Genomic DNA, 19,061 nt, shown 5'->3' with positions numbered 1-19,061 from the left:
TTTGCAATTGGAAGCGAATAATTAATTAATTAATAATTAATACTTAACAGTAAAGATACAGCAACACAGAATGAACCGTTGTTGATGGTACGGAGAAAAGAAGAAGTTAAAACCAACCTCGAATTAACAGTTCGGTTATTATGAATTTAATTTTGACGGTTAACCAAATAAAACAGTAACTAATGCCTTTTAACTCGACATTTCTACGCTAATTTAACTAATTGGGAGTTTAATAGCAGCTACAAGCGGTACGTCCGCAGGGTGGTGGTAGAAACACTGATAAAAGTTGCCTTGGGTCTATTTTTATCGGAGTCAGTGTCAAGTTGCCCGCTAGTTCTCTGTCTTGTGTCGCCGCTGCTCTCGGGTCCAGTCTCGCCATGTTGGCCGGCTAGGTTACTGTCGTCCAGCACTCTTGTTTTCTCGTGGAAACCCCCTCAAATCTACTGTGTCAGCTGTAAAACCACCAACATGTCGAATGTATCTTACCACATCTCCAACCTGTTGGAGAAAATGACGTCCACTGACAAAGACTTTAGGTAAGACACTGAGCAGCTGGTGTGCCTGACAGTGAGATGACACTTTTTGGCTCCCTGTCATGACACAGTGACTGTCAAAATATATTAGGATATTTATGAGACTGTGCTGCATGAATCAATGCACAGTTCATGTGTGATTGAATGTGTGATGAATATGATTTAAGTCAGATTTGAATAGTTAAAAAACAATAAAAGGAAAGGCTTACTTTTGGCCTGTTCAACTCTTGAGTGTTTATGTGTACTAATCCAATGTGTGTGTGTGTGTGTGTGTGTGTGTGTGTGTGTGTGTGTGTGTGTGTGTGTGTGTGTGAGAGAGAGAGAGAGAGAGAGCGAGAGAGCACGTTTGATAACAACATAATTAAAAAAAAACAACATTTTAACTAAAGTTAGTTGATAATTAGGTAGGTATATTCTGCCCTCATTTCTTTCTGTTTGTTCTCTCCTCACTCCTGTGTGTGTGTGTGTGTGTGTGTGTGTGTGTGTGTGTGTGTGTGTGTGTGTGTGTCCAGGTTCATGGCCACTAATGACCTGATGCTGGAGCTGCAGAAGGACAGTATTAAACTGGACGAGGATAGTGAAAGGAAGGTGGTGACCATGCTGCTCAAACTGTTGGAGGACAAGAATGGAGAGGTGCAGAACCTGGCTGTGAAATGGTGAACACACACACACACACACACACACACACACAGTAAAGTCTGAAAAGGACTAAATTAACAGAGAAAATGAATGACTTATACCAAGGGTGTGTTTGTTTTCCAGCCTGGCTCCTCTGGTGAGCAAGGTGAAGGAGTACCAGGTGGAGACGATGGTGGACACCCTGTGCTCCAACATGATGTCAGACAAGGAGCAGCTGAGGGACATTTCCAGCATGGGACTGAAGACTGTCATCGCTGAACTGCCGCCGTCTTCATCAGGTAAAGGGCAGCATATCTCTGCGGTCACAGGAAAACCTTCTCAGCCCAAGTCTGGATTGAGAAAGCAAGTTTGAAATTTTACAGCAGTTGTTGACATTTTGGATGCCAAATTTTTTCCATTGGTATATCCAAAATGTCAACAACTGCTGTATAATTTGGATTTACAGATTTTTTTTTATTTGAAAGTGAAAACCTGCTGTATTTAATGTCATGGTGAAGTCATGGTTTATTTGATAGGAGGGGCATGGGGTGGGACACACTGTTTTCTTGCAAGAAAAAACTAATGGGATTTGATGTAACAATACAAGAAAATCAATTGTTTGTATTTTTGTGGCATGTATTGTTAAGTAGCTATATAAGATGGAAAAAAGTTGGAGATTTATATCAAAGAGGACAACTGGTACCTATGCTAAAAATGTGTGGCAGCTAAAAGCTAAACAAAGAGTGTTACTGACACGGTATGTCAAACAGTAATTTCAGGTACAGTTTCGATAGTCTCCACCTTTTTCCCCCAACAACCCACATCCAGTAGATGTTACATCTCACATATCATAAAAAAAATGTTGACTTTCCCAGTTGTATTTACGGCTTTGTCAGGTCATTCATGTGCACTCAAGCTGTAATTACAATATTTCCGATTGCACTTGAAGGCACCTCTGTATAGTAACGTGGCAGGAAAATTTGTCGAGGCCATTGCGAAGTGGGAGCAAAGATGGAAAAAAACTCTAGACACAAATGATCTGAATAAGTTGATGTCTATGTTTTTTATCATGAATTGTATGCCCCCTGTTTTCGTAGGTTGGCTGCCAGTATGTTTTGTTTATGCTTTACCTTTGGGTTATTGCATTTGTTCGGGTTGCCAGGTTTGACCCTGACAACCAGTGTGTGTAAGAAGATTACATCCCAGCTGATTGGTGCCATGGGGAAACATGAAGATGTGTCAGTGCAGCTGGAGGCCCTGGACATTTTATCGGATATGTTGGGAAGGTAATATTATTCCCACCATAATTACTCAGGAATGATATGTAATGCAAAGTAGTGCACTCTGTCTATGACAAACCAATGAAAATTTGAATGATGGCAACCGTGCTATGCTTTGTTTTCTTTAAAATAAATTGGCATTAAATAATTTGTTACTTATATCAGCCTCTACCTGTTGCAGAGATCCAACAGAAGCCCCTAATGAAGAGCTGATACATCACCATGCTAGATCCTGGAACAATAATATGAATTTGTCATTTAATTTTTTGGTTTGAGAATGAAACATGCTGTGTTGCATGCTCATAGCACTGCTCCCATCTCAGCATCCATTGGCTGTCATCTGACCATGATTTAGACTCTGGGGGCTACGGCCACTATTACAGTGTTTCCAGTGTAGCTGCTGGCTGCTCATTTCTGTTTCCATTACCATTTCCATACAGTTACAGGTCCATTACAAGTCCAGTGTTTCCCCACACATTACTCAAACATCAATACTTTTTGTAGGTGTTTTAGGTTCAGATGACATTTAAAACACTCTTGGGCAAATCAGTGTTTTCTGTCAACGCTGGTGGAAAGCAATACCTGCCAGAATCAGAAACTCAAACACACTTTCAATTCTCAAGAAAAAATCAGTCAATCTTTCATTAGGGCACTATCACCCTGCTCCTTGTGTGTCTTGGTTGCTGTGTTGGTGATGTAGGAGATGAAGTTTATTCTGCTGTGGAACTGTTTTTACTGACACCTTTTATAAGGATGTCAATGTGCTTACAGAAACATTTCAGACTCCATGACCTTAATAATAATAATGATAGTAATAATCTATTTCTAAATGCCTAAAATGGGAAATGTAAACTAGGTTGTGAAGTGGGCACCTCCACTTGAGTTTTGTGTTGATATTTGATTTTATGTTGTTAAAAAATCAGAGAGGATCTTTGTTGTCAATGTGTTATGATTAATTTCTGTCCCTCTCCTCCAGGTTGTGTGGCGCGCTGGTCAGTTTCCACAGCTCTCTGCTCTCCAGCCTGCTGCCTCAGGTGACACACTCCCAGCCAAACTCTAACTCCTTTGACCTGTAAATTCCCTTGAGCTTCAAAATATCATCATTATTGTTGGTGGTAGTAGCAATAATATCATCAGTAGCTGCAGTGGTAATAGTTGTTATAGTCATAACAGCAGAAATACTGGTAGTATTAATAGCAGTGTTAGTCACACTACCAATAGTAGTAGGTGTTCTAGTGGTAACACTAGCAATAGCATTGGAAACATTACTTAAACATTACTGGAAAATTAGAAAAGAAGTTCAAGAAAACGGTTTATAATTATTATAAGTATATATTTAAAATTAATTTCAAGAAAACGATCATAATTTACCACATAATTACTCCTCGAAATTGTAAAAAACAAACAAACAAACAAAAAACATGTTTTAAAAAATGTAAGAGAAAAATTTTCAAAAAATTTTGCGAATTAAAAAAAAAAAATACAAGAAAATTGGAAAATAATATAAATGAATGAGCGGCTTTTGCTCAAAGGCTTAAAAAATTCAAAGCAGAATTTAAAGGGTTAATCAGCACAGGAACGGTGGTGAAAAAGCACTCCTTGTCAGTTAATTTACTGTATTTTATTTTTTCATTCATTCATTGATTAATTCATTCATTTGTTCATCTATTAATTTTATTCCATACCAATTCACTGCATCAGTTAACCAGTCCAAGAATGGCGGTCAGGAAGCGCTCCATCTTGGCCCTGGGCCAGCTGGTGCCCTGCTGTAGCCCCGCCCTCTTCTCCCAGCTTACTGAACACCTATTGGCTGAACTGGCCAAGGGGCCCCCCACCTCAATGACGAGGACATACATCCAGTGTCTGGCAACCATCAGCCGGCAGGGTGGCCACCGCGTTGGTGAGGCCTCTTGTTACTCGTGTGTTGCATGCAGGTCATATGAGAGCAAAAATAATTCCTGAGTATCTTGATGGTTCAAAGCAACAACGTGCAAGTTTTTACATTTCAAACTCATTTGAAGCTGGGAAATGACAGTCACTCCCTGTTATGACATTTAAAGAGATCATCATCTTTTATTTATGCAAATATTTCATTCCCTTCACTTGACTGTAAACATTTCCCTGTTGGTCACATTGGAATTTAGTAATTCACTGAAAGCTGATGTGATCGGTCTTTTCAAGTAGGAAGCTCTGATCTTTTGCATGACAAAATGCACCATTATGTTTTTTATGTGTCTACTCTGCTGCTAATTTTACATTTTTATCAGGACACTTCATCAGGATTTATTACATCTTTTTTTGCATTTGTTTTAACTTCCTTTAAGGAACAAACAGGCAGCTTTTCCTACTACACCAGGACAACACAGATTTACTCTACAGAGTGGGTGAAGATTCTTTTGTCTTATTGCACATATGTACGTGCATTTGTGTGTGTGTGTGTGTGTGTGTGTGTGTGTGTGTGTTTTGTGTCTTGTAGGTGAACATTTAGAGAAGCTGATTCCAATGGTGGTGAAGTTCACCAGTGTAGAGGATGATGAACTGAGAGAATACTGCTTCCAAGCCTTTGAAGCCTTCATACGCAGGTACACGCACACACACACGCACGCACACACACACACACACACACACACACACACACACACACACATACACACACTCACTCTGTGTCTTTTGATTGACAGGTGTCCAAAGGAGATGTCACCCCATGTTGCCACGGTAATACAGCTGTGTCAGAAATTCATGACCTTTGACCCTAACTATAACTATGATGATGAAGAGGAGGAGGAGGAAGATAGCATGGACATAGAGGATGGGCTGGACCAAGGTTTTTTCTTTTGTGTGTGTGTGTGTGTCTCTGTGTGGCTCTGTAGAGCTGCATTTGTCTTGAGGGATTACAACAGGTTGTAATGTGTAATGTGAAGTAAATAGTAACTTGTAAAACAATGACATGATATGATGTGATGTGATGTAATCTATTCAAACATAGCCTAATCTAATCTAATATAATCTAATCTAACCAAATCTGATTTTATCTAATGTGTAATTATCTAACATGATGTAATGTAATGTAATCTAATCTGATGTAATCTGTGATAATCCAATGTAATCTAATATAATGTAATCTAATGTGTCCTAATTCAATCTAATTTAATATAATCTGATATTATATTACGTGATATACTCTTAAATATTCTAAAGTGTCCTGATATAATCTAATGCGTGCTAATCTAATCTAATCTAATCTAATCTAATCTAATCTAATTTAATCTCACCTAATCTACTGTATTGTAATGTATTGTAATGTAATCTAATGTAATCTAATTTAACCTAATCGAATGTAATATATCATAATTAGGGATGCACGATATATCGGCATTAATATCAGTATCGGCCGATGTTCGCCATTTTTTAACATATCGGCATTGGTCAGATGAGTAAAACTGGACCGATATTAACAACCGATGTTTATATCCGTCTAGTTGCTGTTTGTGTATGTGTGCCGGGAGAGGGAGAGGTGTGAGGGAGGGTGAGAGGGTATTTGTTTGGGCACGTGTCAGTGACATAAACAGCACAGGATTGTGGGGTGTTAAAATGAAGAGGAGAAAAAAAATGTCAGCGGTGTGGTCGTTTTTCACGGTGTCGAAAGAAGATACTCGAAAAGCAGTATGCAACACCTGCAAAGTCGAGGTAATGCGAGGAGGATGCCGCGTCAAGTCATTCAACACTACAAATTTAATATCTCATCTGAAAAACCGCCATCCAGAAGTTCACAGCCAATGGCAGAAAGCTAATGCTGCTAACGTTAGCCAGCGGGCAAAAGCGAAAACAGCAGCCGCCGCCGCCGCAGCTGGGAGCCCAATACAACAAGTACTCGACCAAACCAAGAAATTTGCCAAGGACAGTGCAAAAGCCAGATCAATAACAAACAAGGTAATGGAAATGATTGCTCTTGACGACCAGCCGTTTTCCATAGTGGAGGACCAGGGATTTCGGCGGTTGATAGAGCATATTGAACCCCGCTACAGCCTGCCAAGTCGGCGCTACTTTTCCGACGTCTCCCTCCCTGCTTTGCATGAAGTTGTGGCCACGCATATCCACAAACTGTTGGACAATGTGACTGACATTAGCTTCACGACGGATATATGGATTTCGGACGTAAGTCAGATGAGTATGTTGAGCCTCACTGCCCAGTGGATTAATGACAACTTTGAAATGAAGAGAGCTGTTTTGCATGCACAGGAGTTTGCAGGATCGCATACGGGGGCCGCCATCGCTAGCGCATTTGACTGCATGTTCGCTCAGTGGAAAATTAAAAAAGACAATGTGCATGTTGTGCTTCGCGACAATGCACGAAATATGCAGAAGGCAATGGACGAGTGTGGTGTTAAAAGCCTAGGCTGCATGGCTCATACGCTGCAGCTAGCAGTGCATGATGGAGTGTTGAGTCAGCGAAACGTCTCTGACTGTGTGGCTATTGGAAGGAAAATTGTCGGACATTTTCGCCACTCTCAACTCGCCACCTCCCGGCTGAGAGACATACAGCAAGAGTTAGGCATGAAAACCAAGATGCTACAACAAGATGTCGCAACCAGATGGAATAGTACTTTTTATATGATGAAAAGTCTACTGGAACAGAAGCGCGCGCTTGGTGTGTATGGAGCAGATCATGAGCTGCCTGCTTGTTTCAGCGCACATCAGTGGGGCCTCGTTGAAAACATGACCACGCTTCTCACTCCATTTGAACAATTAACGGGGGAGATCAGCTCGCATTCGGCTACTGCAGCGGACGTGATTCCCTCTGTTGTGGCACTGAAACGTTTGCTGAGCAAGGCAGCTGACACAGACAGAGGGGTCCGCACAACAAAAAACACTCTACTGGAAGCTGTGAACCAGAGATTTGGAAGCGCTCTCTCTGAGCCGCTTTACTACTTGGCTACGATCCTTGACCCTAGGTACAAAGACCGTTATTTTGACACAGTCACCAAGCAAGCGGCGGTAAATATGCTCCAGAAGCAAGTGGACAAAATGACGCACAGCGACAGAGCTACGGAGACACCAGGCACAGAAGAACCACAAGAGAAGAAGATAAGAACGAGCGACGAGGGTGGAAAGTCGCTGCTTGACATGCATGATGAAATTCTGGAGGAAAACTCCATCATGGAACAGCAGGCAGGCCTGACAAGCCACACAAGTGTGCAGGTATAGTATTATCAGACCCTGTCTTTTATTAAAATAACAAATCCTTTGAGCAATGATTTTTTCTTATTAATGTGCTGTACATTCTATAGAGTTACTAAAACAATAGGTTTACTTAAATGAAAAAACTAATTGTTACAAAAACATTATTTAGTGATGCTTCTCTGCCCTCTTGAGGTTGACCTTTAGCACTGGTCATCTGCTCAGAGCAAAGTTCATCAAAGCTCTTAAGGGGAGGAGGACAATGTTATGTCTATATTGCTGGTAATTTATCAGACATGCATACTAATACACTTACGTCTACATTACTGTAGGTGCATGGCTATCTGATTGAGCCCCCTATCCCCAGAAATGAGAGCCCACTGCAGTATTGGAAAAGCAACATGTCTCGCTTTCCTGCCTTGGCCAAAGCAGCATGCAAGTACCTTTCAGCTCCATGTACAAGTGTGGACAGCGAACGTCTCTTCTCTGCTGCATCACAAATTGTTGATGAAAAGAGAAACAGGATCCAGTGCGAGAAAGCAGAAATGCTTCTCTTTGTCAAAAAAAACCTGCCTTTGCTGATGAAGTAGGCCTGGACTATAACCTACAGTGTCAGGTGGAAACACTATTTTAGTGTTTGGGAAATTTACTTTGAGTACATTGTGGCTCCTTTAAGTTGGAAAATGTACAAAGACTACTATGTCTTTTGAGTTACAGTTATGTCACAGTTCTAAAATTCTGATTGAGTATTTTTATAGATGGGACTTGAAATTGTCTTGCACTGATTTGCACTTGTATAGTGTTTTTTATGTTTGCTTGGTGGAAACATTGTTTCAGTGTTGGGGCATTTACTTGAAAATTACAGTGCACGTTGGAAAATTGTACACTGACAGTCAGGACATGTTTTTGATATTTTTGATTTAGCCTTTTTCACAGATTTGAGTTTAAATGGAGTGGGCTTGAGCTTAAAACATGTTTTGCAATTTAACAAATGCCTGGTTGCCATGAATACTGGCAAGTTTTATCAGGTAACTTTGTCAGGATATTATTTTGATTTATGATCCTTGTTATAATTTATGATCCAAACCTTCTCACAGGAGTTTTGTAAGTTGAGGGAGTCAAATTGTACTTTAATTTAGTTACACAGTTGCTACAAGTAGTAAAGGTTGCTGAAAAGTAACACTGTTGGTTACTTGTGTTTTATGGTAGCCCGATAAACTTGTTATTTGGAAGTAAAACACGTTTTGAAAATAAAGGAAGAGATTCAAAAATTCAGTTTGCATGATTCTCAGTCTGTACAGAATTTTATCATCTCTGAAACTTAAAAAAAAAACATATCGATATCGGTAAATATCGGATATCAGCCATAACAGCAATATTAATATCGGATATCGGTATCGGCCAAAATTTCCATATCGGTGCATCCCTAATCATAATGTAATCTAATCTATTCTAATGTAATCCAGAATCCGATGATGAGTACAGTGATGATGATGACATGAGCTGGAAGGTGCGGCGCTCCTCCATTAAATGCCTGGAGGCGTTGATCGCCACGCGCCGGGACCTCCTGCTCTCCTTCTACTCCTCCATCTGCCCTGCCCTTCTCTCCCGCTTCAAGGAGCGAGAGGAGAACGTACGAGCAGACATCTTTGCGGCATTCGTGACGCTGCTGAGACAAACGCGGGCTGGTTCGAGTCCCCACCTGATCACGACGGGTTCAGACCAGGGGGCGAACAGGGAGGAGGAGCCGGCAGTCGCAATGCTAAAGAAGCAGGTACAGAACCACGTTTCAAACAAATTCAGGTTCTGTCAATGAGCAAATGTTTTTTTTTTCAGTGTGAGAGGAAACGTTTTTGATGTGCAGCGTTTCTGGAAGCAGACAGTTTAACATTAGTGGGTGGAGACAAAAAAACAAAACAAAAAAAAAAACCCAAAACAATGATTCAGAAGTGGCACCAGACACAGGAAGCAAGCATTATGGTGCACTCATTACTTGCCTCCATTATCAGTTCTGGAAACAATACGCAAACCTCAGCACACAAAATAAATCGTGTTTGATAGCATATTTTTCCATCTACCAGTCAAGGTAGAGGAAATTTATATGCAGCATTCTGATTCCACCATCCATGTGTAGTCCAAAAGCAGAGACATAAATATCAAATATTCTGTGGGATGTGAGAATAAATAGTGATGAGCATGTGTGTGTCTAATGTGTGTGCGTGTGTGTGTGTGTGTGTGTGTGTGTGTGTGTGTGTGCTCTCCCCAGGTGTCGGTGATAGTGAAGGCTCTCCACAGACAGCTGAAAGACAAGAGTATTAAATCTAGACAGGGCTGCTTCTGTCTCCTCACTGAACTGGCACACACAGTGCCTGGAGCCCTGGAGCAGCACATACCTGCACTGATACCTGGTACACACACAGTCAAACACACCGTGCTTCCAAACTTCAGTTCACAACCGTTCTCATGCTTTTTCTCTCTCCTTGCTTCTCCCAAACTCCAAATAATCAAGTCTTTTGCTTCGTCTATTGCCCTTTCTTTCTCCCTTCGCCCTGCTCTATCCTCTTTTCCTTTTTTCTTTCTTTCTGTTTTTCTCTCTTCTAGGCATTGTCTTCTCCCTGACAGATAAGGCCTCTTCCTCTACCATGAGGATTGATGCTCTCTCTTTCCTCCATGTCCTCCTTCTCTCCCACCCTCCCCAAACCTTCCAGCCACACATGCAGGTTCTTGAAACCTAGTTTATGTTTTACTCTTGGATTTTGGCGTGGGTACTCAGCCTAAAGCATAAAGTAATCTAAATCAATAGAGAAATATGGATGATCTTCTTTGCTCCAGTAGTAAAACTATGTATCTTTTCTTCCATGTTGTGTTTAATACAGGTGCTTGTGCCCCCAGTGGTGGGCTGTGTGGATGACAGTTTCTATAAGATCACATCGGAGGCCCTGTTGGTCACCCAGCAGCTGGTCAGGGTGATGAGGCCGCTAGAACAGAGCGGCCCTGCTGGAGGATTTGATGTCAAACCCTTTGTTAAGCAGGTGTGATGGATCAAGACTGGCTGTGTTCTGTTGTATTCTGTATTGACTTGTTCTGTTCTGCTCATTGGTTTCAACAACTATGAGGTTTAAACTATGAAGTTTAAAGTCTATTGCTATTATTAACACTAGAAAATCCAGTGAATTCTTGGTGCTGTAGAGAAGCGCAACAAGCTAGGGAGCAAGTATAATTATAGGTGCTATTTCCTTGTCTAATTTTCTAAATCTAAGCACAAATACCACAAATCTAAAATTCAATACTGCCAGAAACTGCTTGATTGTAAGTCCTGCGTCCCTTAGTTACTGTTGCTACATCGGACAAGGTTTATGTGCTCAGCCACAGAGATGGTGAGATTCTGTGATAGGTTATTCAGTGTGGTCCAAAAAAACAAAACAAAAACAATCGTTTTGTGATTCCAACACAATAACTTATCTTCAGCCAAATACAGGTGTGCTTGTTAATCTTAATTTATATTCATAATTTTTTTCAGGAAAGAGCATAAACCACTGAAAACACCTCAAATTCTAGTGAAACTTCATTCATGTCTATGGAGAAAGACCTGTTGCTTGTCCGAGGGCAACATTCACTAAGTCATGATTGACTTGTTTGCATTTGGGGGGCGGGACATAGGAACAGTGATTTGGTGTTGCTTGGTGTGACGTATTAAAAGAAACTGTAAAACTTTTGATGTTTCTCAAGGTGTTTTCCGGGACCCTGAAGAGGTTGAAAGCCACAGACATTGACCAGGAGGTGAAAGAGAGAGCCATTTCCTGTATGGGTCACATGGTGTGTCACCTAGGCGACCATCTGGGGGCGGAGCTCCAGGGCGTGTTGGCGATCTTCCTGGAGAGGATGAAGAATGAGATCACCAGACTGACAGCAGTCCGAACCATCACACTCATTTCAGCCTCTCCCTTAAAGGTGCTTTTTTATCCTTTAATCACCTTTTATTTCTCTGTACAGATCCCAATGAAAACAGGTGTGATGGCCATAAACACTGTGGACAATACCAACATGCAGAACAATATGCTTAAATATTTTTTTTTATTTGATACAAATTATCAAAACATTTTTTGTATTGGCCCAAACTTGATCGTGTAGCCTTGGGTAAGCTGAAAATATCAAATTGCTTCTAGTGGGTAATTCATTGAGGATAGCTTGCATTAGATTTTCAGACAAGTCACATATAACCAGTTGCTTGATGTAAAATTTGTCACATCAATCAAAAGCCGTAGGCTGTTGAACTAACCTGTTTCTTCAGAGTGGTTGGAGACGACTCCAGATCTTCATGTCATACATTTCTGAGTTCCAATCCAGACTCAAAACAAAATTTTACCCTAGCAAAGATCTCCATTGTCCATATGTCTATTGTAGAATGGCTGATGCACGCTCTCTCTCCCTCCCTTCCCCCTCACTTCCACTATAGGTCTCAGAAGTCATGTCATCATTTATCTCTCATTTGTTAGTATTTTTGAGATTAAAATAAATAAATCAGGTTTCCTTAATTTTTTAAAAATAATAATTTATGAGATTTGGTTTGTTTTTAGTCCAGTCTGATTAAGCAACAATTGTGCAGATAAAAATGTCCAAGTTTTTAATGCAGCTTGAATCACAGACTGTGACAGGGATGATTATGTAAAAACCCTGTATTTTCCCATAGAGAAAATGATCTGGAAGTCCATATTTAGGCAAAGGTTTGTTGTCGATCGTTCTACTCAGTGTCAGTTTCAAACAATATTTGATGTAAATAGCTTATCTTTTTGTTTATGGAAAGGTAACAATGCTTTTCTCTCCTTCCCTCTCTCCCTGCCCTCTAGATTGACTTGTCCTCCATCCTGCCTGAAGCTCTATCTGTGCTCGGCTCTTTCTTGAGGAAGAACCAGCGAGCTCTGAAGCTCGGCACCCTGGCCTGTCTGACGGCGCTGGTCACCCATCACACTGCCGGCATCAAACCCGCAATGTTGGAGCCTGTGCTGAATGAGCTTCCAGCCCTGGTGGATGAAAGTGACATGCATGTATCGCAGGTAGGAAGGGAAGCATGGACGGATGACAAAAACAGTACTGAAAAGATCTGAGGTCAGAAAGAAATATTATTTTGTCCCAGTCTACAAAGAGTTCCATTTAATCCAGTCTTTGGGTTAGAGCTGCTCTGACGACCAGAGCAGCTGTATCAGTAGTTGCATTTATACTAGGTTAGAACGTTTCAAAAAGATGATGAAATTTACTCTCTATGGCCAATCCAAGGCACACTTTCTATGGCTTCACAAGGTGGCACTGGTGAAATAGTCTGTGTGGAGGAAAATGGTGTCATGTTTGTTGGATTGTATAGGTAATTTGATGATCATGTAGTTTTCAGGTGTGAAAAAAAGTAATCAGCATTCAATCCATTTAAAATGATAATATGGGCCTTTGAAAAATGTGAATGATATAACTGTTTATAAATCATATATTTTCCAGGTATCCATCACCTTGCTGACTTGTGTGGCCAAAGCCTGCCCCTCCTCTCTGGCTAAGATTGGCTCATCTGTGCTACCAGGAGTGTTGGGACTAGTCCATTCTCCACTGCTCCAGGGGGGTGCCCTGGTAGCCATATTGGACTTCCTCCAGGCGTTGGTGCTTTCCAAAACCAGTAACCTGGGATACAGGTAAGAAGATGTGTAAGGGTGAGCTGTGTGTTGGCTTTATTTTGCACTAAATGTGCCCTTACATTTTAGCTTAATCAAATACTGAAGTGTTTATTCAGAACAGCAGCTTTCTGTTGCTGTTTTCTCTGTACAGGGAGATATTCCACCCCTAAGAATATGTGAGGCGAACTCCAGGGGGCGACACAGAGCGCTGAAACAGGGCCAAACAGAGTCAAATGAACAGCAATCAGTGGACTTCAGCTGAAGTCACAACAGAGAACCAGCTCTCTAAGTGATAATATTGTTTCTACTGTGAACTGGTGAAAATGACCAGATGCTGGTTAAGAGGATGCACATTTCTCTTTGCTTAGATGAATGAAATCTGGAACCATTTAAGAAAAAATGCTTTTTTTCCCCCTCTGGTTATGGAACCAGTCAACACCACAAAGCCTCAGCTCTAGTGGAAATCTTATGAAATTGACATAATTTTATAACCATCACTTTCATGTCAGCTTATAATTATGTCTTAATTATAAATATTTTAACAATGACAGTAGTATTCCAGTTAGTGCTCAACACTGCCCCCAGTGACCAAAAGACTGTACTGTTTTCTGTCTCACAGCAGGTGATGGCCAGGTTCAGACTTTACTTTGATTTTACTCTAAAACTAAAATAGGATTTTGGTGCAGGTTTTACAGAGTAACAGATTTATAAGAAGTCTGTAGTCAGTTGATTATAAGTTAAGTCTGAGCTCAAGCAGTATGCAGCTTCAGTGTGACTAGGCAGTGGGGAGACAAACTTGCCTCCCCACCCCTGGTTGCTGTGAACCTCCATCAGAGCTGGATGAAATAATTGCTTACTGTGCAGGAATTAACATGTGTCATGGTGGTTCTTAATGTTCAGGAATGGGGGGTTCCAGGTGGAATTGCACCAGTGAGCACCAGTTAGAAGAATAAAAAGTAGTAGACAAACTTTTGAAATGAAAATCTGAAAAGTTTTCACGTCTTTACTCTACCGTCTCTCTATTTTACCCATATCCCCCTGCCCTCTCCCTCCCCTGTCCAGTCAGCTGCTGAAGTCTCTGACAGGGCCATTCCACAGTTCCCAGTCCCATCCGGACAGTCCTGCCCCTCACAGGCAGTCCTACCACTCTGTGGCCCGATGTGTGGCTGCTCTGTCTGCTGCCTGCCCCAAAGAAGCACCAGGCATGGTGACTGGCCTCATTCAGGAGGTGAGTGTGTGGATGTGTGTGTGTGTGTGTTCTCTGTCTTGTAAATGCTCTACTCCATTGTGGTTAAGTCTGTCTCACTTAATTCTCTTCTGTTCTATTCTATTCTATTCTATTCCATTCTGTGCTCTAGGTGAAGAATCCTGGCTCTCCGGAGTCAGCTCGTGTCCTGGCCCTGTTGTGTTTGGGTGAGGTTGGGAGGAGCGGCAGTCTGGGAGGCAGTAAGGAGGTGCAGGGAGTCATTCTTGAGGCTTTCTCATCCACCAGCGAAGAGGTAACACTTTTTTGGGCTCATGCTTCACCCTTTATGCTGCATGTGGAAACTCATGCAACAGAGCACATGCAGTCCAGTTGACATGATGGTGCATCTGAAAGTCATGCAAAGACTCACTTAACTTGAGGTACGGAGCTTGCACCATAGAAGGCACTGATCACTGGGGAAATTTGTGTTTTTGCCTGCTCTCCATATTGAGGACATTGCAGACCTTGAGTTTTTCTTTTCAGATGTCTGAAGTGGAGACAGCAGGAGTCATAAGGGATCAAATGTAGCTAATTTAGAGCAAGGTGTCTTTTTGTTTTTTTGTTTTTTTTTTTAAAATCACTTTGTCAGTTTGTTGCTTTTTTAGCAGCTCCCACACATTTCTGTCACACTCCAAAAGTGTTGCTTTAATATTAAACTGTTACATCACCTTTAATATTGTCACAGTTACAATACTTTTTGTATTGTAAGCTTTCTGTATGGTGCAATGCACTTCAGGTAGTTGTAAATTACATCAAATAAAATGGGCCTAAAATGACATCCTCCAGTCTAGTTTTGTGGCAGTAAGAGAATGAAGCTTGTAACCACGTCGGCTGCCTCCAGAGCAGTTCATACAGTGTGGAACCATATGAATGTAAAGTAGTGGTGTTGAAAAAGAGCATGTAGGCTCGTCCAAACCCTTGTCTGAGTAAATAAACGTGGAGAGGAAAAAATGATTTGATGTAAGGAGTTCTTACTTTTTGGTTGTTTTCAGGTGAAGACGGCTGCGTCCTGTGCTTTGGGCAGCATGGCAGTCGGCAGCCTAACTGACTACCTGCCCTTCCTGCTGAAGGAGATCTCCTCCCAGCCAAAAAGACAGTACCTGCTACTACACTCCCTCAAAGAAGTCATCAGGTATGCTTGTGTGTGTCTACTCACATCTTCTCTATGCACATCCCCTCTCTCTTTGCCTCTCAGTCTCTGTGTTTCCGCCTTTCTCTCCTCACCTCTTTTATAGCTTAACTGTATTTAAAGCTGCACTTGATTGGTGTGCATCATGTGTGATTTCTGGGGCATCTTGAATAAAAACCTGATTGTCCCACCATAACGTCACCATTAGAAATAAACGTTACACTCATTGCTTTCCCCCTCTCCTCTTCTGTCGCTCACTCTCTTCTCAGTGCCTGTCCAGCCTCTAGTCTCTCACCCCATGTGGAGTCTATTTGGGCCTTGCTGTTTCAGAACTGCCAGTGTCAGGAGGAGGGCACCAGGAACCTGGTGGCCGAATGTCTAGGAAAACTGACCATAGTCAACCCTGCACAGCTCCTCCCCAGGCTTAAACAACAGCTTAATGCTGGTAAGATGTGTGAGATGGGGAGTGTGTGTGTATTAGGAAGTGATTTCTATTCTCTGTGCCAAAAAACTCAATTACTTTAACCTCTGAAATGCTGATTGTGCTGATTTACAACAATGTCACGTACATATTGTGTATGTGCTGGATACATTGTTTCACTGATGCTACATCACACTTAAACTGAGTGAAATATTGAAAGCCAACGTGTCATTGTTTTATGACTGCAGCATCACATAAAATAGAAAATAACTGGATGTATTGCACATCACTTTATACACATTTCCCTGTAACTCAGTGGGACAAAATTGGGATCTTTGAAAACTTTGGTATCTCCACTAGAATTTAAAATAAAGTTCTGTGACAGCACTCTGCCTGTGTCGTCCCGCTGCAGGCTCTCCTCTGGCCCGCAGCACAGTTGTGACAGCAGTGAAGTTCACTATTGTTGACCAGCCTGCTCCCATTGACACACTGCTAAAAGACTGCATAGGTAAGACACAAACACACACATTTGTTTTGTGAAGTGTTACAAAATGTCTTCACTAATACTCAAAGTGGCTCTCACGAGGATAGGACTGCAATAACACAGAGACACAAGATGCTCAGCACCGTGTCTTGTCCATACGTCAGGTGACTTCCTGAAGACGCTGCAGGACGAGGACATCAACGTGCGCCGTGTCGCCTTGGTGATGTTCAACTCGGCAGCCCATAATAAGCCATCCCTGATCCGTGGTCTCCTAGCAACGGTGCTGCCACGCCTCTATAAGGAGACGCAGATCAGAAAGGACCTCATCAGAGAAGTGGGTTGATTGGTTGGAAAATTGACTGCTCTGATGTCTGATTGGCTGGTTTGGTGTTTCTGCAGCAGGACCAAACAAGATATGCCTGAGATAAATGCATTTTAATATCTCTTTTTTGTTGACAAATTGTACATTTGTGTTTATGTGTGTGTGTGTGTGTGTGTGTGTGTGTGTGTGTGTGTTGCAGGTGGAGATGGGTCCATTTAAACACACTGTAGATGACGGTTTGGATGTGCGTAAAGCAGCGTTTGAGTGTATGTACACCCTGCTGGACAGCTGTCTGGACGGGCTGGACATCCTGCTGTTCCTCGACCATGTAGAGGAGGGACTGAAAGACCACTATGACATCAGGGTGGATAGAAAACACACTGCAACACACTGCAACACACACACACTGATGCACATAACAGCCTTACCCACAGTTTTCATTGTTTTAAGAAACTCAGGACAGTGATTTTCTTGCCTCTTATCCTCTTTTCACTGCCCCTCTTCTACTCATATTCACTTTTTCTTCGTGTGTTTGTTTGTGTGTGTTTGTGTGTGTGTGTGTAGATGTTGACCTTCCTGATGCTAGCTAGACTGGCTTCTCTGTGTCCTGGTGCCGTTCTCCAAAGACTGGACAGACTGGTGGAGCCACTTAAAGCTACCTGCACTACCAAGGTACAAGGTTTACACACACATAATACTGTATGTTTTCCCTCAAAATCTATAAAATCTTCATGAAACTGAGGAGTACAATGGGAAAGACTGCCTTCACCAAAGTGAATGAAACCCCTCTCTCCACCCATACACACACACACACACACACACGTAGGTGAAAGCTGGTTCTGTGAAGCAGGAGTTTGAGAAACAGGAGGAGCTGCGGCGGTCTGCCATGCGTGCTGTCGCCGCCCTGCTGGCCGTGCCCGAGGTGGAGAGGAGCCCCAGCATGGCCGACTTCGCCAACCAGATCAGAACCAACGCAGACATGGCGTCCATCTACCAGAGCGTCCAGGGAGGGGAGGGAGGAGGCTTAGGGCCCGTCGAGAGCATGGATACCAGCTAGTGTTGGATGCTGGAAGACTTGTTTTTTTTTTTTTTTTGCTGTTTTCTATTGTTTGAAAATGAGTTCATAAGGTTAGCCAAAGTGTTTTGACGAAATACAGTGCAGTTAAAAATTATGATACAAAAAGTGTATTCTACAGCAGTAACAACATTAGGCTTTTCAGTTTGTGAATTTACTTCTAAAGAGACATTCAGTATCATAAGGACTCCACTGATGATGATAGTGATGCTGAGGATGTAGATTTTACAGTTTCACAGACACGGCCTCTGCATCCATTTTGTGTTCCTCCCAGTGTGACGTAGGTTTCATTCAGTTTGGGATGTATAATAGTGTGTAAGAGGCTGTGTATAAACTGTAAGCGGCCTCCTGACCTTTTCAGTGTATGTTGTGTGGCTGATTATCTCTGTGACTAATGGACTTTGACTCAGGAAACTGCAACAGAAGTTCTGCAGAAATATCTGTAATCATCCTGTCATAAAAAAGAATGTTGGTTTGCCTTCCCACACAGTGATACCAACAAATAATCACTGCCTTAACAAAGACGGCAATGAGTTTTTAACCATTAGCAGAGCAGAATGCCACACAATGTATGTCTCCAGAGAAAAGAGATATCCCAGAAATGTGTTTTTTCAGGTATTTTCCTGAAGTAATGGCTTATTAAGTCAGTCCCAGGGTAAAGTTTCAGTCTCAGCTTGGAATCTAGAATCAAGGTGAAATAGAGAAGGATAATTATTTTTAAGAATGTTTTGAGCCTTTATTTGAGTTTTAAATCTGAAAGCCATACTTTTTATACAGTGGCGCTACAGAAAGGACAGGAGAGGAAGAGGGACAAACAGCACAGGGAATACATACAGCCATAACACAGATTACTGCCACACACTAACATCAATATGTGACCGAGAGAAAAAAAAAAAAAAAACAGAAATAAACACCTACAAAGCCGTATTTGGAGACTTTTTAAATCATGATGTTAAGAAAGAGCATAGTTTTTTCATGGCAAAAGTATTAAACTTTGGACAATGTACAAACGCGAAGTAAAAAAAATTATATGTATTATCTTGTAATCATGTAATGGCTCTTGAAAGCTTATAAATACATAACTGAAACATATTATATAAATGAAACATACACTGATG

General features: G+C 41.6%; 1 protein-coding gene across 1 annotated transcript; it reads left to right on the top strand.

Annotated features, from left to right (window-relative positions):
• Nucleotides 1–459: 459 nt before the first annotated feature.
• Nucleotides 460–18,075, top strand: cand2 (cullin-associated and neddylation-dissociated 2 (putative)). Its single transcript, XM_030052003.1, has 24 exons — nucleotides 460–536; nucleotides 1,046–1,189; nucleotides 1,296–1,450; nucleotides 2,314–2,437; nucleotides 3,408–3,465; nucleotides 4,133–4,331; nucleotides 4,908–5,013; nucleotides 5,113–5,255; nucleotides 9,076–9,383; nucleotides 9,876–10,017; nucleotides 10,211–10,329; nucleotides 10,486–10,641; nucleotides 11,339–11,560; nucleotides 12,457–12,663; nucleotides 13,097–13,284; nucleotides 14,329–14,494; nucleotides 14,625–14,765; nucleotides 15,505–15,644; nucleotides 15,911–16,086; nucleotides 16,475–16,570; nucleotides 16,711–16,880; nucleotides 17,068–17,232; nucleotides 17,433–17,540; nucleotides 17,695–18,075. The coding sequence occupies exons 1-24, from the start codon at nucleotides 469–471 to the stop codon at nucleotides 17,923–17,925; spliced, it is 3,732 nt and encodes a 1,243-aa protein (XP_029907863.1). The 5' UTR covers nucleotides 460–468; the 3' UTR covers nucleotides 17,926–18,075.
• Nucleotides 18,076–19,061: the final 986 nt, after the last annotated feature.

Source organism: Myripristis murdjan, chromosome 5 (genome assembly GCF_902150065.1).
Source record: "Myripristis murdjan chromosome 5, fMyrMur1.1, whole genome shotgun sequence".
Taxonomy (NCBI): Eukaryota; Metazoa; Chordata; class Actinopteri; order Holocentriformes; family Holocentridae; genus Myripristis; species Myripristis murdjan.
Note: the sequence above shows the minus strand (reverse complement) of the source record. Positions and strands in the feature narration are given on the sequence as shown.

What these genes read in the sequence shown, in the direction of transcription:
- cand2 (XM_030052003.1), top strand. Translation starts at nt 469, where the DNA reads ATGTCGAATGTATCTTACCACATCTCCAACCTGTTGGAGAAAATGACG. An exon ending in ACTGCCGCCGTCTTCATCAG is followed by an intron (nt 1,451 to 2,313) that starts GTAAAGGGCAGC and finishes TCGGGTTGCCAG; the next exon opens with GTTTGACCCTGACAACCAGT. An exon ending in TTATCGGATATGTTGGGAAG is followed by an intron (nt 2,438 to 3,407) that starts GTAATATTATTC and finishes CCTCTCCTCCAG; the next exon opens with GTTGTGTGGCGCGCTGGTCA.